The 23,341-nt window shown below is 42.9% G+C and overlaps 1 protein-coding gene across 2 annotated transcripts in view; it reads right to left on the bottom strand.

Annotated features, from left to right (window-relative positions):
• Window positions 1–2,860: 2,860 nt before the first annotated feature.
• Window positions 2,861–23,341, bottom strand: part of wdr3 (WD repeat domain 3) — a 56,487-nt gene continuing 36,006 nt past the window's right edge. For both annotated transcript variants that reach the window (XM_078232687.1, XM_078232689.1), the window contains exons 16-27: window positions 22,713–22,769; window positions 21,597–21,697; window positions 17,997–18,108; window positions 14,997–15,131; window positions 14,535–14,585; window positions 13,833–13,898; window positions 13,629–13,721; window positions 12,184–12,231; window positions 8,808–8,851; window positions 6,825–6,953; window positions 6,528–6,621; window positions 2,861–3,299 (exon numbers count right to left, since the gene is read on the bottom strand). In XM_078232687.1, the coding sequence (XP_078088813.1) occupies window positions 3,144–3,299; window positions 6,528–6,621; window positions 6,825–6,953; window positions 8,808–8,851; window positions 12,184–12,231; window positions 13,629–13,721; window positions 13,833–13,898; window positions 14,535–14,585; window positions 14,997–15,131; window positions 17,997–18,108; window positions 21,597–21,697; window positions 22,713–22,769 (1,086 nt within the window). In that variant the 3' untranslated portion in view covers window positions 2,861–3,143. The remainder of the gene's footprint in view (window positions 3,300–6,527; window positions 6,622–6,824; window positions 6,954–8,807; window positions 8,852–12,183; window positions 12,232–13,628; window positions 13,722–13,832; window positions 13,899–14,534; window positions 14,586–14,996; window positions 15,132–17,996; window positions 18,109–21,596; window positions 21,698–22,712; window positions 22,770–23,341) is intronic.

Genomic DNA, 23,341 nt, shown 5'->3' with positions numbered 1-23,341 from the left:
ACAAATGCACCCCTCTCGTGAGCTCAACGCTTTCCATGCCCATTTTGAGCAACAGGTCACCGAGAGCACGCCCTTCACGTCGGACGAACCTGTATCCAAGATCAGCATCGCAGACGTCAGAGCAACCCATGGCATGACTGGCCCAGTTGGGGTACTCGGACGAGCACTCAGAACCTGCGGAGACCAGCTGGTGGGGGTATTCGCAGACATCTTTAACCTCTCTTTATACCAATCTGAAGTTCTTATCTGCTTCAAGAAGAGAACCATCATCCTGGTACCAAAGAAAAGCCAGGCATGCCTTAATGACTATCATTCGATGGCTCTGACATCCATCATTGTGAAGTGCTTTGAAAAGTTAGTCATGGCCTCCCAGATTGCCTGGATCCACTAGTTTGCTTACAGCCACAACAGGCCCACAGCAGATATCATCTCCCTGGCCCTACACTCAACTTAGGACACCTAGATAACAAAGACACCTATGTCAGACTCCTATTTATTGACTACAGCTCAATCTTCAACAGTATTATTCCTACAAGACTCATCTCCAAATTCTGTGGCCTGGGGCTCGGCTCTTCCCTCTGTGACTGGATCCTAGACTTCCTGACCCACAGACTGCAATCAGTAAGAATGGGCAAACACGCCTCCTCCATAAGCATCTTCAACATCAGTGCCACACAACGCTGTGTCCTCAGCCCCCTACTATACTCCTTATACACCTATGACTGTGTGGCCAAATTCTCCTCCAACTTGATTTTCAAGTTTGCTGATGACACCATCATAGTGGGTCGGATCTCAATCAATGATGAGACAGAGGAAAGAGATAGAGAATCTGCGAACTGGTGCGATGACAATAATCTCTCCCTTAATGTCAATAAAATGAAGGAGATAGTCATTGGCTTTAGAAAGCGTAGTGGAGGACATGCCCTTGTCTAAATCAATGGGGACAAAGTGGAAATGGTCGAGAGCTTCAAGTTTCTGTGTGTCCAGATCACCAGCAGCCTGTCCTGATCCCTCCATGCCAACGCTGTAGTTAACAAAGCCCACCAACACCTCTACTTTCTCAGGAGGCTAAGGAAATTTGGCATGTCCACCATGACTCTCACCAACTTTTATAGATGCACCATAGAAAGCATTCTGTTTGGTTGTATTGCAGCTTGGTATGGCCTCTTATCCACTGTTTACACTTCCCACTGCCTCGGGAAAGCAGCCAGCATAATCAACAACCCCACGCACCCCGGACATACTCTTCTTCCACCTGGAAAAAGATACAAAAGTCTGGGGTCACGTACCAACCAACTCCAGAACAGCTTCTTTCCTGCTGCCATCCAACTTTTGAATGGACCTACCTTGCATTAAGTTGATCTTTCTATACATCCTAGCTATGACTTTAACACTACATTCTGCATTCTCTCCTTTCCTTCTCTATGAACGGTATGCTTTGTCTGTATAGTGTGCAAGTAATACATGAGACAATAATAAAGTAAATCAAATCAAATCTGCTGGAATTTAGAAAAATAAGAGGTAACTTGATTGAAAAGATCTTGAGGGAACTTGACAAGGTCGATTTAGAGAGGATGTTTCCTCTTGTGGGAGAATTTTGAACTCGGGGCCACTGTTTAAAAATAAGGGGGTTACCCATTTAAGACAGATGACTTTTTATTCCTGAGGGTCGTGCATCTTTGGAATTCTCTTTCTCAAAATGTGGTTGAGGCTAAGTCTTTGATTGTCTTTAAAGCAGAGACAGATAGATTATTGAAAGGGGGTGAAAAATTATCTTGGGTAGGCAGAAATGTGAAATTGAGGATAAAATTGGATTAGGTGAGCAGGCTTGAGGAGCTGAGTGGCCTACTGACTTGAATGTTCAAAATCAAACAAAACAAATTCTGAGGCATTTAATGGTTCAATATAATTATCTCATTAAAAAAAAAAATATTTTCCTGCATCCGGTGACCCTAGCAGCAATGGAACAGTCTTGGGAGTGATGGCCATTCTGATACAAGAGAATCTCAAAGGCAATCAGGGATGGGCAATAAATGCTGGTCTCGCACTGATACTTGAAGGGGCAATTTCTCTCCAGGCAGTAAAATGGGAGCAGCTCCATTTACTGTCGCTGGCTCCATGAGCAGATGAAGTTCCTGCTGGGATTCTGACAGGACCCTCAGTAATAAGTGCAAAACCAGAGCCAAGTGATGCAGTCAAGATTCCAGCAAAGCCCTTTACGGTGAATTCCGAATGCGTAATGGTAGGTGCAGGGGTACTCAAGGCTACACAAGGGAAATCTTGAGTCTCTGCATATCAAACATCCACTCCCTCTTCACCCACAGGAATCTTGCGACATCCTTTCTTTCTGTGCTTACCGTGTTGCTGCAGCCTTCGCTCAAGCAGCAGGTGGCCACTTTTCCACCCCATCGGTCAGCATTCTGCTCAAAACGGTGGTTCATATAAGGTTAGAAATAGTTGGAAAGCTCTTAAATTGTGGGCGTCACTGATAAAGTTGGCAGTCACAACTTCAGCGTGCAGTTAAGAGTCACACACAGTGATGTGGAATTGGAGTCATATCAATAAGATCACGTAAGAAAAACAGGTTTTCTCCTTAAAAGTCATCAGTGAACTAGTTGGACTTTTAAGGACAATCTTATAATTGTGTGGTCACTTTTACTGATGTCAAGATTTTTTCTTTTAAAAACTCAATTTTTTAAACTGCCACGGTGAAGGAAGAACTCACGTCCTCCAAATTTTTGAGCACTGATGCAGCCAAGAGGGATGGAAATTATATCAAACCTCTTGCAGTAATTTCTGCTGACTGCCTCACATAACAACTTGTGGAAGACTGTTATATTTCACAGAAGAAACACGAAAAAAAAACTAAACATTTATTCACCCACATTCACATGCGGGATGCTGAGCTGGTGTTTGTAGTACAGCAGAATCCAAATAAATGTGTATTTAATTACCAGAAAGACTCAGTTATATTGTACATGGTATAAATTTGAATGAATAGTATGGAATGGGAAGACACCACTTTTTGATGTTTCTGGATCAGACGTACATCTTTCGCAATTCTGTTGTGCCAGCTTCCCTTGGCCTATTGTGACACTAAATGGTGAAGTATTAAATTAAATTCGGAGGCCCCTGCATGAATCCTAGACAACTGTCAGAACAGCTCTCTCTCGTATCCTTCTTTTCCTTTTCTTTTCCTTGAATCTCTCAGTTGCATCGGCAAAAAAGGTCACATCTTCTTTCGCTTCTATTTCCCTCTGTAAAAATTGTAGTCCAGCCATATTGAAGCCAATGACATCCTGTTACAGAAAAGAAAGTCAGGTGACAATTTCAAATAAATTCATGAAAAATTCTTGCCATTGTAAATTTGTTTAACAAGTGGCACCAGTGGTGAATTTCCAATTCCTCTATTGCCTTACAGCCCAACAGCATGCTCTAAGCACACAACATATGCATCAGGCCAACTGCAATATTACATGCATCATTGAACCTGCAACCCATAAGATGAGTTGGAACAAACAGCCAGTGTATTATTCTTACGGCGTAAATAAAATATTAGTTGTAGGATACTCCTCTACAAAGTCGAAGTAACTTTGCTCCATGTTTTCGCACTTATGAAAACCACAGCTTTATAAGCAATAGCATAACACTGCAAATGGGATCGGGTCCAGAGTTGCAAATATTCCAAGGCCCCCTCAATCCTGTTACCTGTGTAAGGTCCCATTGGTGACAGCTGGAAGTCATTTCATTAACCGGCTTTTCAGGCAAAGGATCCTGGCACGACGGCACAGTGGTTAGCACTGCTGCCTCATAGCATCAGGAACCAGGGTTCAATTTCCGGCTTGGGTCACTATGTGGAGTCTGCATGTTCTTCCCGTGTATGTGTGGGTTTCCTCCCACAGTCTGAAAGGCGTGCTGGTTAAGTGCATTGGCCATTCTAAATTCTCCCTCAGTGTACCCGAACAGGCGCCAGAGTGTGGCGACGAGGGGATTTTCACAGTAACTTCTTTGCAGTGTTAATGTAAGCCTATTTGTGATACTAATAAATAAACTTAAACGTTGAAGATATTCTGAGAGGCTGTGTAACCCTCACTATTCAGAACTCATGCATGTAGAATATACATATTTTTAAACTACAAATAGTTTACTGATCATTGGCCCAATTATTCACGTTGTTTTCTGTAACTTGCTTCCATTGGTTAGTCCTAGTGGTTTAACCCGAGCGCCTGTTATCTTCCTGCAGCTTCTTAGTCTGTTTCCTGCAATACTTTTCTTCTTACGCTGTGCTCCATTGCTTCGTTGTTTGTTGCCTTGCTCAATTTTCAAGCAATACTTAGGCTTTGCCACATGGTCTATTGAGCACAAGCTCTTTCTGCAGTAATGCTAAATGTCTCAAAAGGAATATATTCCTGCTTTCCTCTCACTCTAACTTGGTTATACGAATAAACTAAGTTGCTATCCATAATAATGTTCACAAAACACTAGCCTATTATGAGAATGAAAGTGTCCCTTTCATGATCCAAAACAATGATACTTTTCCGGATTTTTTAATATACTGTTCACAAAAATGATATGTTTTTGCAGACTTTTTATATAAATACTTGGTTAAAATATCTAAACAGCTTCGTTAAAATTTATTAAAATTGTTTATTTTGTAACACCTTCACTTAATGATAATGCCAAGTGTCAGGAAAACAAAGGTAGCTTTCAGGGATCGATATTTGTATTGGTAAATGGTAGAAATAAGCTATAGTTTTAAGTGAGTTTAATTTAGTGTTTTTGTGTCGGGAAGAGTAAACCCACAGTTAGATTTCTGCTGGACAAAGGCGTTTGTAATTATGTGGGTTTGGGTTTCAATTCAAACTGTTTCTCTATTGTGCTTAGAGAGGCTATGGCGTGAAAAGTGAATAAAACCTGGCAGAAGTAGAAGTCGTCGCTTAGCAACTTGTAGCACCTTTTTAGGTAGGAAGGCTTTTGAGTTTAGTTTTTAGCTGAATTCATTTGCAGTTGAAGATAGGATGCTTAGGAGTGAATATCCCTCAACTCTGTCAGAAGAAAAGCTGCACAAGACAAGGGGGCTGCACAAAAAGACAGGCTTCCCAAAGAACCACATAAAGTCTACACAGCCAGGGAATGGGGACAGAAAGAATGCCTTGCGAAGACTGAAGTTGAACAAGGTACTGTTCAGAAGAATTCAAGGGAAAAGCAGATAAAATTTCCTGAGTTAAAGAGACAGCTGGAATAACCAGATTTAAAGTGGAAAAGCAGACTTCAGAGCTCAATCAAAAGTTTGGGGAGGTTATATATTTAGGTAGTTGCATAAGAGCCAGTCACATGATTTGATAATGTCATTGGGGTGTTTCACAGGATGCTGTTCCATTTCAGTTTCTGTTTTTGCAAAGAACATCTCCTTCAATAAACCTGTTGGATGTTACTTTGAATCTACGTGTGCAAACCACATTTTTTTCTTTTTGTTTAAAACCTACAACCCCTAACATAGTTGGAGATTACAAGTGCCATCTTAATACAGTCTGTGAATTGATAGTTAAAGCAATTGTGAAGAGTTTGTGCAACAGTCAAGACTAAAGAAATCCTGAAGGGGGAGATGTAAAACCTGGGTGCTGGATTCCTTGCTAAAAGTGGAGCAGAAGCTTTGTCTGAAAGAATAGTTTGGAAATCCTGGAGTAGATCTGTTAAATACAAAACAGCTGAGGGAAAGCCTTATTTAAAAGAAGAGTTCAAAGTGTGTCTTTTTGAAAGTGGAAGTTGAAATCATTCGCGTGGAAGCCGGAGTTCAGTGAGATAAGATGGCTCATTACATCTGGGGGCATTTTGAGAATAAATCCACAGAAATTCATTCGGGTTCAGAGTGGAGTGTGTGTCTTACCACAGCCAGCCTGTGTTTAAAGGGACTGTGTGCTACTAAGATTACAAATACCATTATCGTCTAAGATATACTTTGTAACCCGTTCAACTTAAAATCTGTGTATGTTTTTGAATCTAAGAGGGAGTAAAGGACTGTTGTATCATAATCAAACTTTTCATGTTTAATAAATGTTTTCTTATGTTGTCAAAACTAATTAGCGGTCCTGTGACTCTGTTCCCCCATGTTTTCTAAAAAAAAGTACCGATCTTTTGAGCCAGGGTCTCATTCTGGGATTGTCTAGTTTAGTTATAACATCAACCGGGATCGTAACACAAGTTTATTTTTCCAGGAGCACAATGTGACTTCCTTGCAACATTTTCCAACATAACATATTGTTCACAGTTCTCATGAATAGAAAACCCTTCTGTAACATTGAGTGCTTTATGAGTTTTCTGCATGGCTCCTAACGTCCACCCAATAAAAAAAACAGCTCATTATAATTTTGTTCTTGCGTGAAATGAGTGTGCTCATTGTACAGCTTGTTAGTTTTCTTTAGGGACTTTGTCAATTGTAGCAGGTTCATTGCTGTTCATCTCCCTTGCAATTTACTTGCTTTGTCCTCATTAACTCTTGGTTAGCTGTGGAAGAACTGAAACCTTACCTTGATTTCATTGATCTTTCCAATTGTGTTTTTTCTCAAACTGTCGATAACTGTTAGGAGCATCTGATTACTGGTGATTTGTCCAAAATGAATCCTGATGAAAGCAAAGCAGAATTGGACATTCAGTTGATTAAGTTTTGTACTGCTCACATCCAAATTGATTTTTATTCTGTTTTAAAGTTAAAATGTTATTCAAGCCAATCCATTGCCTGTTGAAAGAGCCTGAGGGAACAAGGTGGTTAAATTTGGTGCTGCTGGGGAAAAGAGAATTTAAAATGTTTGTGTTGGAATACTTACCTCAGCAGGAAGAAAAGGCAGCGGCAAACGAGTTCAACCTCTCGAGAAAGTTGAATGTACTCATTAAATAGAGTGAGCAGGTCGGGAATGTAGGAAAAAGGTAGGACAAGCAGGGATTCCTCCATTTCACTAGAGAGTATCAAAGACAAAAAATGATTAAAAATGCAAGCATGCACAATTCAAAATTTGCTTCCTATATCTCCCTTAATTTTATGAGTATCCAGCCTCCATCAGTTCAAGCTGCAAGTGAATATTTACAAACATCGCTGTTGCTTTGATACCAGAATGTTTAAGCATCTACCAAAGTAATAAACCTTTGGGGTTGAGAAAAGTATTAAGGAGGAGAAATTTCTTCATCCAGAGGGTGGTGAATGTGTGGAATTCAATACCACAGAAGGTAGTTGAGGCCAAAACGTTGTCTGATTTCAGGAAGAAATTAGATATAGCTCTTGGGGCTAAAAGGATCAAGGCATATAGGGAGGAAACTTGGATCAGGAAATTGAATTCGATAATTAGCCATGTTCAAAATGAATGGTGGAGCAGGCTTGAAGGGTCGAATGGCCTACTCCTGCTTCTAGTTTCTATTAAAGTCAACTGTATTCATCATATATAGGTTGATTCTGAATATTTAATATAGTAAACCAACAAATCTCTCAGTCCGACAGTTTTACAAGGTCATATCTATCATGAGTACATAATATAGTAGTTCAACCCTGTTGCTTAGCCAGAAGAGGCAAAACCATCTGGGGAAATAAAGTGTGAAGTTGAAGCATCTCCTGTCATTGAGTTGCATTTGGTCCCTGGAATTGGCTGGTCAAGAACAGAACAAACAAAGCCAGTGCCACGTGCTGACTGTTGTTCCTTTTCCATCACCAAAAGAGGAATGCACATTACAACAGCTACATACGTTAGAAGTTTTTCAGAGAGCAATAGAGTTCGATCAACGAAGAAAAAATTGTTGTGGTGCAAACTGGGATACAACCAATTGCAGTGGATTTGAAAAAAAGCTGAAATAACTTGATAGGCATTAGAGATCCTGCAGTTTTGGGTTATGGAAGCAGTGACAGTAATAGCTATATACTGTTCAAACTAAATTGCAATTAGATAGGGCATTTCATTAATTCAGGATATTCCAAAAATAATTCATTGAGATCAGTTTAAGTTTTAAGTTTATTTATCTCACTGGAATGACGGAGGCTGAGGGGCGACCTGATAAAAGTCAACAAGATTATGAGAGGCATGGACAGAGTGGATAGTCAGAAGCTTTTTCCCAGGGCGGAAGAGTCAATTACTAGAGGGCACAGATTTAAGGTGCGAGGGGTAGGTTTAAAGGAGATGTACGAGGCAGATTTTTTACACAAGAGGGTAGTGGGTGCCTGGAACTCGTTGCCGGGGAGGTAATGGAAGCGAATACGGTAGTGACTTTTAAGGGGTGTCTTGACAAATACATGAATAGGATATAGAGGATATGGTCCCTGGAAGGGTAGGGGGTTTTAGTTAAGTCAGGCAGCATGGTTGGTGCAGGCTTGGAGGGCCAAAGGGCCTGTTCCTGTGCTGTAATTTTCTTTGTTCTTTGGTATTAAGTGTCAGTCTGTGAGGCAGCAGTGCTAACCACTGTGCCACCATGCTGCCCTAATTGAGATAAGTGACCAGATAATATGTTTTATGGAGCGTTGGTTGAGGGGAAAAATAGGGGGCCAGGATACCAGGCAAACCCCTGTGCACCTTCACAAAAAAAGAGTGGCATCGGATTTGTTTTTTTAAACAGACCTTCAGAGCTAGGTCTCATCCAAACAACAGCACCTCAGGCAATGTTGTTCCCCTGCAGTACTGCACTGGATTGTCAATCTAGTTTTTGTGCTCAGGTATGTGGCATGGGAATCAAGCCTCTAAAACATCCAACTCGGGCGCAAAGGTTCATCGAATTCAGAAGTCCGTGCATTTAACTTGCTGCAAGTTTGATATGAAAGTCCATATGCTCACCTTGATTTGACTTTCCGAATAACATCCAAAACATAGCGGGATGGCTGTAAAAAACATAAGAAATGATGTAAATGCCAAAACTAGTCCACATATAAAATTAGTCAATATAACACCAGCTGAATTCGATCTGCCACAAGCATTCAACTTGCTTTTTTACATGAATAGTTTAAATTACTTTAAAATTAGCTTTCCCGTTGCTAATAAAAAGGAAAGAGTTTGGAATTGACAATTTTCTTTCAGGCCTTCATAACAGCTTTAGCTTTGAAACAAATTATTTTGGCAAAGTTGCACGTCTTCATATTAAAGGAAATTTCCTTTCCTAAAATTGGAGTAACAAGAGTTATAAATACAGTACACTTCAGGCAGACATTTATACCCCTCCAGAAAGGCAAAAAAATGTAATTATAAAGACTTTAGAATCGTACCCAAATAAAATTTTAACCATAAGGCATACACATGCAAAATACCTTTTAGCACAAATTGCATTCTCTCTTAAGAGTGTTGACTTACTAAGACAGGCTTCCAAGCTCCATCCACCAGATTGTAACAGAACAGGGCTAGTAATGGGCTCAGAAACTTGTGCTCCGCCTCGCTCTATCGTCATTTCCTGAGGGTCAAACCAGTGCATGCCCACGAAAAGTGGCAGCCCAAGGAGGGAAATATAATTCCTGCTGCAATTTGTCTTTTGCTTGGTTTGACTGCTAGTTTTGGGGGGAGGGGTGGTGATGGTGTCTGTTAGAGCTGAGTACGCAACTTTCAATGGTGACAGTAAGAACATTGAACAAATAATTAACACGGGATCTCAGCAGATATCCATGCACAGGTTCCAGTTGCATCATGTAAATCTTTGGAGAAAGATGTCTTCAGGCAGTGCTGCTTCTTCCTGCTTCATCCCACGTACTCCCCGCGTTGGAGATCTCTACTGCCTCCCGAAGATACACAAGGCAAACACACCCGGCCGTCCCATCGTATCGGGCAATGGGACCCTGTGCGAGAACCTCTCCGGCTATGTCGAGGGCATCCTGAAACCCATTGTACAAAGAACCCCCAGCTTTTGTCGCGACACGACGGACTTCCTACAGAAACTCGGCACACATGGAGCAGTTGAACCAGGAGCGCTCCTCGTCACAATGGATGTCTCGGCACTCTACACCAGCATCCCCCATGACGATGGCATTGCTGCAACGGCCTCAGTGCTCAGCGCCAACAACTGCCAGTTTCCAGATGCAATTTTACATCTCATCCGCTTCATCCTGGACCACAATATCTTCACCTTCAACAACCAGTTCTTCATCCAGACACACGGAACAGCCATGGGGACCAAATTCGCACCTCAATATGCCAACATCTTCATGCACAGGTTCGAACAAGACTTCTTCACCGCACGGGACCTTCAACCGATGCTATACACTAGATACATCGATGACATTTTCTTCCTTTGGACTCATGGTGAACAATCACTGAAACAACTCTATGATGACATCAACAAGTTCCATCCCACCATCAGGCTCACGATAGACTACTCTCCGGAATCGGTTGCATTCTTGGACACACGCATCTCCATTAAGGACGGTCACCTCAGCACCTCACTGTACCGCAAGCCCACGGATAACCTCACGATGCTCCACTTCTCCAGCTTCCACCCTAAACACGTAAAAGAAGCCATCCCCTACGGACAAGCCCTCCGTATACACAGGATCTGCTCGGATGAGGAGGATCGCAACAGACACCTCCAGACGCTGAAAGATGCCCTCATAAGAACAGGATATGGCGCTAGACTCATTGATCAACAGTTCCAACGCGCCACAGCGAAAAACCGCACCGACCTCCTCCGAAGACAAACACGGGACACAGTGGACAGAGTACCCTTCGTTGTCCAGTACTTCCCCGGAGCGGAGAAGCTACGGCATCTCCTCCGGAGCCTTCAACATGTCATTGATGAAGACGAACATCTCGCCAAGGCCATCCCCACACCCCCACTTCTTGCCTTCAAACAACCGCACAACCTCAAACAGACCATTGTCCGCAGCAAACTACCCAGCCTTCAGGAGAACAGTGACCATGACACCACACAACCCTGCCACAGCAACCTCTGCAAGACGTGCTGGATCATCGACACAGATGCCATCATCTCACGTGAGAACACCATCCACCAGGTACACGGTACATACTCTTGCAATTCGGCCAACGTTGTCTACCTGATACGCTGCAAGAAAGGATGTCCCGAGGCATGGTACATTGGGGAAACTATGCAGACGCTGCGACAACGGATGAATGGACACCGCTCGACAATCACCAGGCAAGACTGTTCTCTTCCTGTTGGGGAGCACTTCAGCGGTCACGGGCATTCGGCCTCTGATATTCGGGTAAGCGTTCTCCAAGGCGGCCTTCGCGACACACGACAGCGCAGAGTCGCTGAGCAGAAACTGATAGCCAAGTTCCGCACACACGAGGACGGCCTCAACCGGGATATTGGGTTCATGTCACACTATTTGTAACTCCCACAGTTGCGTGGACCTGCAGAGTTTCACTGGCTGTCTTGTCTGGAGACAATACACATCTTTTTAGCCTGTCTTGATGCTCTCTCCACTCACATTGTTTCGTCTCTTAAAGACTTGATTAGTTGTAAGTATTTGCATTCCAACCATTATTCATGTAAATTGAGTCTGTGTCTTTATAAGCTCTGTTTGTGAACAGAATTCCCACTCACCTGAAGAAGGGGCTTGCAGCTCCGAAAGCTTGTGTGGCTTTTGCTACCAAATAAACCTGTTGGACTTTAACCTGGTGTTGTTAAACTTCTTACTGTGTTTACCCCAGTCCAACGCCGGCATCTCCACATCTTCCTGCTTCAGCAGAGACCTGTCTTCTGAAAAAGTGGCAGGCAGAGTCCTGGAAAATATCTCCATCTGTTCGGCTCAGATACGCCAGAAGATCAGGAGGTATCTTTCCCCCCACCCCCAAAATCAGCAAACTTGCTAGCGACTATGTTCTGATTTTGTAAGACGTTGACATCTACAAAATAACTCTTAAGCTATGATGTAGACAGTTAAATAGCATAGTGTTTAGTTTAGTTTATTTATTTGTCACAAAGTAGGCTTACATTAACTCTGCAATGAAGTTACTGTCGGCACACTCCGGTGCCTGTTCAGGAACACTGAGGGAGAATTTAGCATGGCCAATGCACCCAACCAACACGTGTTTTGGACTGTGGGAGGAGACCCACGCAGACATAGGGAGAACGTGCAAACTCCGCACAGACAGTGACCCAAGCCGGGAATCGAACCCAGGTCCCTGTCGCTGTGAGGCAGTAGTGCTAACTACTGTGCCACCGTGCCTCTGTTACAAAAAATGTCCAGGAAGAATTAGAACCACTTACTGAGATATTTCCAAATGCAGCCAGTATAGGGTTGGTAGGTGGTGGCAGCTGGGAAGGAAAAAGATTATACAAGTTACTTTCCAGGCATCTCAAACATAGCTAATATCAGCAAGCTAAACTAGGGATATTATACTCTTCAGGAACATAATACAAGGACAGAGTATCATTCCTACCTCTGACAAATTTTGAAGGGTTATATCTGAAAAGTTAACTTTTTTTTTGCAGGTACTGCCAGACCTGCTAAGTATTTCCCAGTTTTGGTTTTTGTTTCAGATTTCAAAAATCAGCAGCACGTTTTTATTCCCCATCTGGGATTTATGGAAGCTACCACACATTCTGTCCTGTGTGTAAATTAGACTTATTTTCCATTAATATGCTTCATAAAAGTTAGGATAATGAAAATGATCATATCAAAGAATCCCTACAGTACAGAAGGCCATTTGGCCCATCGAGTCAGCACCGACTCTCCGACAGAGCATCTTACCCAAGTCCACCCCCCTGGCCTATCCCAGTAACCCCACGTATTTACCCTGCTAATCCCCCTAACCTACACATTTTGGGACACTAGGGGACAATTTAGCATGGCCAATCCACTTAACCTGCAGTTTTGGATTGAAAATTCTGTATAATCCATTTCTAGAAAATGAAGGCACTGTATTAGGTTAGGTGGATGACCTGCAGGAAACGGCCTCCTAAATGGTCACCTCCACCATCCAATAGAGGCTGCGGCAGGTTGCAGGCCAGAGACCCACAGCCCCACTGGGAGACATGGGTGCTGTGCAGCCAGAAAGGACAGCACAAGCGCACCTCAAAATGTAAGTATGCACGAAATTTCAAAAATGAGGAGGGAGACGCGGCTGGTAGGCCCATCAGAGCGGATGGGGGAAACACCTCCAGAAGAGATGTTTGGGCCATGAGTATGCTCATTCCTACCCCCCAGCCCCATTATTGAGGCATGGAGACTTCACCACCTCTGGTGGCCACCCAATCTGCCACCAAAAGGGCACCTCCATGGTGCTGCCAGACTCAGCATTCAGCGGGAAGTCGCTCCAACACCAGGAAGATCCTGATTGCTTTTCCACCCTTCCCCTCGTTAGCCCCTTAACTGATCATTAGTGGCTACCCACCAATGCCAGGTAGGTATTTATTTATTATTAGTGCCGCAAGTAGGCTTACATTAACACTGCAATGAAGTTACGTGTTCAACCACATCCGGCAAGATTGGCTGGGAGAAGGAACATGTTGGTCCGCCAATCTGACACCCTAACCTCCAAGGTTGCTCCTGGTTCTACCTTCAAACTGGCCTCTGTGGAACTGGGAAGATTCTTCCCTACAAGTGTAAGTATATACTGCTATTCAGAGCTGGGTGACGTTCACATTACAATGTTTTGGCAAACAGTTGTCCAACTAAGGAATTATGGAATCACAATATGAACAGTTCCAACCTTTTTGCCTGCGAGTTTACAAGCATGATTGTATTCCTCCAGTTTCTTGGTCTCTTCCCTGTACAGTTCAATGGCTTCCATGATACGCTCAGCCTGCCAAGAACATTCAACAGCTGAGTACAGTGGGGCCCACAGTTCTCATGTTAAAAAGAACAAGAGTATTCTGCCAATTTTGTAACACGTTATTAGGTTCCACACACTTACAGCTTTAATGGTTTCTATAGTCTTCTTCCCAGCTAAGCCTGCTTCCCCTTCTCTCTCTCCAGGAACCTGTAAGGGGAAAGACAAATTTCAGTGAAAACTCCTTAGTTTCACTGTTTCATATAAAGTATTCTGCCAGGCCCTACAATCCCAGATTTCATAAGTCAGGTAAATGAATAATAGACGAGAAAAATGGTTTAATGGAAATGGCTTAAATCTTCCTGCAAGAGAAATGGTTTTGCATATACGCTTGACATTTATTTCTTTTTGATTTGATTTATTATTGTCACATGTATTAGTAGACAGTGAAAAGTATTGTTTCTTGCGCGCTATACAGACAAAGCATACCGAACACAGAGAAGGAAAGGAGAGTGCAGAATGTAGTGTGACAGTCATAGTTAGGGTGTTGAGAAAAATCAACTGAATTCAAAAGTCTGATGGCAGCAGGGAAGAAGCGGTTCTCAAGTCGGTTGGTACGTGACCTCAGACTTTCGTATCTTTTCCCCGATGGAAGAAGGTGGAAGAGAGTACGTCCGGGGTGTGTGGGGTGCTTGATTATATCTTCAGGTAGAGCTACAGAGCAGGGTTTAACTGGGCTAGTGTACAGTGAAAGAGAGGTTTTAATATATTGTAGACAGGACTAGTTCACAGGTTTGTTTTTATAAGGAGGACATTATTAGACTGCTCCGTTAGCGAGACACTCACCACTCGTTCGTCTCCTTTTCCCATACTCTCTTCAAATTCTGCTTCCCTGTGCTGTAGGAAAGAGTGTTTATTAAGAGTTAATTCGTAAACTATAATAATCCAAATGACAAGCCCTTCAATACGCAACAGGCAGCTCTGTTCTCCATACACCTAGCAGGGAAATCTTGAAGGGTCTATCTTAAATTTTAGAAGATATATTGCAGGACATTTAGCTCCAGATCTCCCTCTTCTTCCTACCTTTGCAGAGTTGGGTGGGATTTTCACCACAGCACCGATACTGCCAGGTTGCAAAGTTTAATAATGGTTTCTTCACGACACCTCCAATTTTCCTTGAGAATTAGCTAACTTTAGAACACACATGTACCCACATCCTCTGCCGTTACTCTGCTCCTTCACAGGCTTATTTTAATTAAACACCAATAGCTTGCTTCTCCCTCCAACAACAGCTAAAAGACACATTACCATTTCTCTCTCTTCCTCCAAAATGATCGGCTCTCTTGTTCGCTCCCACAGTCGTAGAGATTTATCATGAGAGGAAGAAACTATATGATTTCCGTTAGGGCTGATGGTCAAACACCAGACCTCTCCATGGTGTCCCTGTTTGGAGAATAAAAGAAAATACACAATAGTTAGTCTTATTGACTATTATTCAGGCTTCGCAAATCTATAAAGGACAGAAAAGCAGTCATAATTTGTGAACATAGGAACAAAATTAGGCCATTCAGCCAATCAAGCCTGCTCTGCCACTCAATATGATCATGGCTGATCAGACACTTCAGTGCCTTTTACCCACACTATTCCCATAACCTTTTTACATTATTACTAATCAGACGTCTATCAATCTCTACTTTAAACATACTCAATGATTGAGATTCTATGGCCCTCTGGGCAGAGAATTTCAAACATTCACAACCCTCTATAAAGAAATTTCTCCTCATCTCGGTCCTCAGTGACATTGAAATCGTGCCCCCTGGTTCTAGACTCCCCAACCAAGGGAAACATCTTACCTGCATCTACCCTGTCTATCCCTTTAAGTATTTTGTACGTTTCAATGAGATCATCTCTCATTCTTTGAAACTCTCACAGGCCCAGTTTCCCCAAATCTCCTCATAAGACAGTCCACCATTCCTGGGGAACAAGTCTGGCGAACCTTTGTTGCACCCTCTAATATTCTTTCTGAGGTCAGGGGGCCAAAACTGCACTTACCGCAGGTGCGGTCAATCCAAGATTCCATACAAGTGCTCCTGTACTCAAATCCTCTTGCGATAAAGGCTAACATTCCATTTGCCTGCCTAATTGCTTGCTGCACTTGCATGTTAGCCTTCAGTGACTTATGGACAAACACCCAGGTCCTTTGTACATCTGCTCCTTTCACCAAAGTGGATTACCTCACATTTTTCCACATTCTGCCATGTTCTTGCTGACTCACTAAGTCTGTCAAAATCCTCTTCACATCTTCCTTAAAACACACATTCCTGCCTAGCTTTGCATCATCTGTGGAGGAGGAAATATTACATTTGATCCCCACATCCAATTCATTGATATATTGTGAACAGCTGCCGCCCGAGTACTGAGCCTTGAAGTACCCCATAGCCTGCCAACGTGAGAATGACCAGTTTATTCCTACTGTTTTCTGCCCGTTAGCCAATCCTTAATCCACGCCAGTATATCGCCTCCTATCCCACGTGTTTTATTTTGCCAATCAACCTCCTGAGAAAGATTTTATCAAAAGCCTTCTGAAAATTCAAATATACTACAGCCATCGACTCTCCTTTATCAATTTTGTCAGTGACATCCTCAAGAAACTCCAACAAATTTGTCAAACATGATTTCCCATTTGTAAATCCATGCTGACTATGCTCAATCAGATCATGATTATCCAGTTACCAGAAGCACACACAGTAGGCAGGTAACTCGTTGTTATAGAAAAATTAATCAATGTGGAATACCACCCTATATTTACAATAGTGATTCTGTCTCAGACCTCCACAATTATGTTTGTACTAGTCAGACTGCAGGAAGTAGTGAAATCATTAAAAGGCTAATATTTGCTATGACAAGATTAAGATCCTACACTGGAGAACCTTTCATCCAAGTAAAACAATTACTCGACGATTAACATGGCTTCCACTGGATGGAATGGAATTGGCTCTAAAACTACTGTTATTACATTATTTGTGAAGAACTTTCAAAACAATCACTTAGTAGTCTCTAAAAGTCACTTATTAGCAAGTCATTTTCTTTGTGAGTTTACAGTTTTTAGCATTTCCATTCTTTATGGATGTTATTGCTGTCTCGTGACTATATGTTCTCCTTGAATTGGGACATGCTTTCATTGTCACTGTGTAGGGATAACCAGGTAAGGATGGTAGATTTCCTCCCCTAAAGGACATTAGTGAACCAGGTAGGTTTTTATGACAATCGATAATAGTTTGACAGTCACCATCATTGCGATGATGCCAGACTTTTTAAAAAGTGAACTCAAATTCCACCAGCTGCCATGGTGCGAGTTGAACCCATGCTCAGCCAGCGTGATTGAAACTGCTTATTCCCGAAGAATTAACCTGACCTCTGGATTACTAGTTCAGTGACATTACTGCTGCACCACTGTCTCCCCAATGCTGTGCATAATGGTTCATCCACAACCCAGCAAATCACATTTATTAAAATAATTTCCCTCTGCAAATCCTCCCGCTTCCTCTCTTCACTCTAACAAGCCTGTTCTGATGTTAACCCTTGCCACAGGTTTAGCACAGAAAATACGAATGCTCACATGATGCTGGAACTTAGTCCTTCGGTTGGATGCTGCAGCTCTCTTGATACACACACAGACAAGCTTGAAGTCAGAACAGCTTCCCAAAACACCAGGGAGAGAGAGAGTGACAATTCTGCTTTTGGTGGTTTGCTAGCTCATACCTAGAGTCTCTCTCCTTAGTGTGGCAAGGGTTTTGTTTACGGGATTTGTTTGGTTGGAATGGTATTTAGCTGTTAAGATTTATACAATATCATGATTTTTTTTTGTTTATAATTGGTAAAAAGGTATTGTTAATCTTCTTTCTACATATCGTTATTGCATACTTAAATATACTTTGTTTGATAAAAGCTCCCTAATGGGTCGGTTGAATTATACCTGAAGTGAAACATCTCGTGCTTACCCAAGCCAAATTCAAATTGCAAAACTTATCATTCAGGCGGACTTCATGAAACACTTTGGAGTTTCTGATCCGAATTATAACTATTTTGTTCCTTGATAACTAGGTATGAATGTGAATTCAAGGCAGAAAATGTATTTTAGTGCTGCACAGTTATTTAAATGGTGATGGTACCCTGTGTAATTATTAGAACAAATATACAGAATAGGCTTTTCAAAGAGCATCACCACCATTCACAGATGGAAAAACAACTTAATAATTCCCAGTTGAGACCGTTGGCTAATATTCCTTTAGCTGAAGTTATACTCACTTCCAGTGTCTGAATGTGCTCAAACTTGTCAGCATCCCATTGTTTGATCTTCCGATCTTTCCCAGCAGTAAAGAAGAGGTGAGTTTTTGGTACAAACTTCAGATACATTACACTGTGGGGAAACGGGCCAAAAGAAAAATCCATCACTGAATCACTGATTTTGCCACAAATTGTCTTTTTCTTAGCCGTTAACCTTGAATTTATCTATGTTTTTGTACATGAAATATTAACATTGTATATGACTGTAGAACTCCCCAAGTGCTGTATTTAGTGTTTGCTGACTACATAAAGGATAAGATGACATTCTTGATACAAACCAATCAGGTTCAGAGAAAAAACCAAAAAAGGTATGAGGAAACCATTTTACTGCTCTGGATTAGATATCTCGGCTGGAATTTTACCATCCCACCTGCCACAGGAATCGGAGCGGGTGGGGTTGGACCATGGAAAGGTCCGTTGACCTCAGGCGGGATTTTTGCAGGGTTGTAAAATCCCACCCATTGTCTTTTTTCCAAACACTCTTACCCAGTTTTATGGATTTCTTGCTATATTTTTAACCTATGTTGCATTATTTCTTTAATTTTTGTTCTTAACATTCCTTCCTTTTCTATCCCAAGTATCCTCATCACCTCTTTTTGCTTTCCCTCTGTGTCCTTTTGGTTGCCCTGATTGCACTCCATCCCCTCGTGTGCATGAAGAAACCAGCTTCAACAATAACTTGGATTTATGTAGCACCTTTAGTGTAAATAGCTCATCCTAAGGCATTTACCTGGAACATTATGAAAAACATTTTGAGACTGAGCAAGATTAGATGAGCCAAACAAGATGCTTTAAGTAGCATCTTGAAAGGAGGAAGGAGAGGTAACGAGGAGGAGAGGTTTAAGAAGGTAATAACAGAGCAAAGGACTTGGGAGCTGAAGGCACAGCCCTCAATTAAAACTGGGGATCCTCAAGAGGCTAAAATTAGAGGAGCACAGATACCTTGGTGTCTTGTGGAGCTGAATGAGATTACAGAAATAGGGAGGAGTGAAGTGATTGAGAATTTTAAAATGGAGTTGCTGCTTGGCCACGAACCAATGTAGGTCAATAGTGATGAGTGAATGAGGCTTGGTGCTAGTAAAGATATGGGCATCAGGATTTTGGGTGATCTCACATTCACAGAGGGTAGAATATGAGAGGTGAGTCAGGAGTGCATTGGAATAGTCAAGTCTAGATGAACAAAAACATGGATGAGAGTTTCAGCAGCAGGAAAACTGAGTCAGGGTTGGAGCATGATGGAGGTGGAAATAGGTGGTGTTAGTATTATAGAATATCATAGAATCCCTGCTGTACAAAAGGAAGCCATTCGGCCCATCGAATCTGTACCAACCACAATCCTACTCAGGCCCTATTCCCGTAACCCTCATTTACCCTGCTAATCCCCCGGACACTAGAGTCAATTTAACCTGGCCAATCAACCTAACTCACACATCTTTGGACTGTGGGAGGAAACCGGAGCACCCGGAGGAAACCCACACAGACACGGATAGAATGTGCAAACTCCACACAGACGGTGACCCGAGGCCGGGATTGAACCTGTGGCGCTGTGAGGTAGCACTGCTAACCACTGTGCCCCCCCACGATGGGTGAATGTGGTTAGAAGCTCATCTCAGGGTCAAATATTACAAGTTTGTAAAGATTCTGGCTTAGCCTCAGGCAGTTCATAGGGAGAGGGATGGCATCGGTGGCTGGGGAACGGAGGTTGCAGCAAGGACAATTGATTTTATTGGAGTATTTATCATACAGCTGATTTTTTCCCAGATATCAATTCCAGCATTTCATCTTCTTCATCTCACCCAGTCACCTATTTCTCAACTGAGTCATCTGAACTGATGCTTAACAAATACACATCTAAGCTTAACAATGCTTAAAGTTCTCTCTTGCAAATAAGCCATGCACATTTCACAATGCCCACAACATGGGATACAAATGATGTCCATTCAAATGGCAACGTAGATACAATTCTACTGTATTAGAAATCATAGGGCGGCACTGTAGCAGTGGTTAGCACTGCTGCTTCACAGCTCCAGGGACCTGGGTTCGATTCCCGGCTTGGGTCACTGTCTGTGTGGAGTTTGCACATTCTCCTCGTGTCTGCGTGGGTTTCCTCCGGGTGCTCCGGTTTCCTCCCACAGTCCAAAGATGTGTGGGTTAGGTTGATTGGCCAAGCTAGAATTACCCTCAGTGTCCTGGGATGCATAGATTAGAGGGATCAGTGGGTAAATATGTAGGGATATGGGGGTAGGGCCTGGGTGGGATTGTGGTCGGTGCAGACTCGATGGGCCAAATGGCCTCTTTCTGTGCTGTAGGGATTCTAAGATAGGGGCGATTCTCCCATCGTGGCCTGCAAATTTTCTGGCGGGTCAGGTCGGGAGATGCGCGGGTCGGCCATTTCGCGGGATTCACCAGTGTGTTCCCAACACATGCGCATCTCCCAGAGCCAGCAAACAGGCGCAGTCGGGACTGCGCTGGAAGCCGGCGGGAAGAGAATAAAGTGATTTTAAATTTATGTTCAATCTATTTTAAATGTGATTATCGGGCCTGGCATGGAATTCTCCAGGCCTGATAAAATCTACCACCCTGCCAGGAGTACTTCACTCTGGTGGGGTTTAGAGGAGCTCCCCATGTTCAGAGAACTAGCGCAAAGACCACGCCCGCGTGAAGGGGGGGCAATCAGGGCCCCTCATGGGGTTGGGCAGTGTGGGGGTGGTGCCCCCTGGGCATGGGCACCCTGGCAGTGCCAGCCTGTGCCCCTTGGCATTGTCCAAGGGGGCAAAGTGCCCATGTCCAGGGGCACCTTGGCACTACCCAGCAGTCATCGGGCAGTGCCAAGGGGATACGGCCTATTTTGGGCGGGGCCGAGGAGGCGATTGGTGGGGGTGGGGGGGTCCCACAGCAATTCTGCATGGGGATCGGTCTGGGCTGGAGGGAGGCCAGCGATTGGGTTGGTCTGCCGGGGGGATGGGGAGTGGGAGGGGTTTGGGGCAGGCCCGGGAATTGTCGTGGAGGCTGCGATCGGGCCGTGGTGCTGTCGGGGGGGCAGCACTGTGGGGGTCCTGGGCTGGCCAGCGATTGAGCTGGCCAGCAAACGGGGAGACTGACAGATCGGGGCTACTGCGCTTGCGCAGAGGTCCGGTGCTGCCCCCCCCCCCCCCCCCCGCCCCAACCACATTGGGACCTCTGCATTGCACAGAGTGGGGAGATTCGGATCTGAGGTTGCACTGAAAAAACAGTCGTGATCAAGGTCAGTTTTCTTGCCAGTTCAGCACTTTTGGGAGAATTGCCCCCCACCGTATCTCGTGTTTGGAATTAATCTGAAGTCATGAATTTTGGTACTGTTGCCTTTACACTAATTATTACACGAACAAGCTGGCACAAGACTTTGACGCACAATTCTCCAATGAAATCTGGGCAAGCAATGATGCTAACTGTTATCAAAATCAGTTTTTGGGATGAGGCCTAAGTTGGCTTTTGAGACTGTTAGTTCCTATTCCCCCCATGATCCCATGAAGTCAATATTGGCAGCAGTGCAGTAATGTCTATTGGAAAACTAAAACATACCTGTCATCATGAGCAAATAGAGACTTGTGACAGTCACCAAATTCCAATCCCCAAATCTTTACGTTCCTGTCAGCTGAGCCAGTTGCTATCAGATTGCTGTCCTACAAAGATATGAAAACAAAGCAATAGAAAAGATTATAGAAAGAAGAATAGAGAAATAAAACAAAGTTTGTAGTGATAAAGAAGTTGCTTGGTAATCTTCTCAAATCATCGAGCTAAACCAAGTTCCTTTGCCATCAAAATACAGAAATATATAGTACTGGGTCCATGTCATTTATCCCAAAAGTAAATGTCAAGCCCATTTCTATATATATGCTAACTGAAATGGTGACCCACGTACAAGCTGTCAATTTTGTCTTCTAGCCTCTTTTTTTGGTTTTATGATTTTCATTTTCAAACAGCATGAGATTCAAATTCACAGCGTTTACCGCTCACCATATTCCTCCCAATACAGGGAACAGAGGTTTCCTGGGAACACAGGAAATTCCACAGCACCAGCAGACTGGCATTGTGGAAAATGAAGCAAGAGACAACTGAAAAAGAACAAAAATGCACAGCTGCTCTTGCTGGTCTGTGGATACTGTGCAAAGAAAGCCCTTTCCTCCAGGTACATTTTCCTTTTCCTCCAGGTACATTTTCCTTAAAAGAAAATTACTTGTGTAAGAAAGGAATCTTGAGCAGGCAGATCAATTGTGTTTTGAAGAATTATAACTCATTAATAATAGTGCAACTTCAGTGCGTTCCATGTCCGCAGAAGGAATTCTGCATGAAGAGAAAGCAAGTTGATAAGTCAGGCTGCAGTATTGCAGCTACATCTTTGTCCTGCGCTCCCTTCATGACCAATTCCTGCCAGGAGCGCCATGCAACCAAATTTACCCCAATACATACGATAAGTAAATGGAGATGTGACATTCACTCGATGACGTCCAAATTTATTTTGATTTCATGAAAAATCAAATTTTTTCATTTTTCTGGAGTTGCGAAAAGCCATATCCCAAAGTGCAATAAGATAAAATATGCCTAAATTGTCCCCAATCTTTTGAAATAATTTACCATCCCTTTGTTCTGCAGCAGACACTAATACTGAACAGACGGCATAAAGATGCACAAACTTACATAAGAGATATCCATACAGAGCACAGGTAGCTTGTGCCCATAAAGAGACAGGAAAAACTGCAGAGATAAAACAAAAAGAATAAATATTAGAACTGTCCATCTTTTAAGAACACAAAGGCACTTTCAAATTTTTTTCAACCATAGGCTGAAAGACCAATAATCTGAAAAAAATGTCAGCTTACTTGCGTTTACAATTCCCTACACCAAGCAACCGGAACATCTACAAACATTTTCCAAAGCTGCCTGGCTTCTTGCAGCACTTCTGACCGACGTTTAAAACATCACAATAAATTCAATCATTTTTCTTCACTGACAAAATCTATGTATTTCATTTATCTTCCCATATTGTGCTATTATTTATGATGTGATCTGCATTGCCCATTTTCATAGTAATACTTTACGCAAACCACAGAATGGAATACTGGCTTCTCCAAGGATTTAAAGACACTGGGGTAATTCCAAATTTGCTGTTGATGCAGGGGATTATTTTGGGTGCATTTACACTAGAAGTTATGTGCAATTGCAAAGCATTTTTGTCTTTGCGCTTTCATTGTTTTCCTGGGTCAGGTGTTAAAGTCCAAACGGACTATGAATTGAAGTGCTGTAGTACTACCTATTCCAGAGTCTCA

Source organism: Mustelus asterias, chromosome 17, assembly GCF_964213995.1.
Source record: "Mustelus asterias chromosome 17, sMusAst1.hap1.1, whole genome shotgun sequence".
In the NCBI taxonomy this organism is placed as follows: Eukaryota; Metazoa; Chordata; class Chondrichthyes; order Carcharhiniformes; family Triakidae; genus Mustelus; species Mustelus asterias.
Note: the sequence above shows the minus strand (reverse complement) of the source record. Positions and strands in the feature narration are given on the sequence as shown.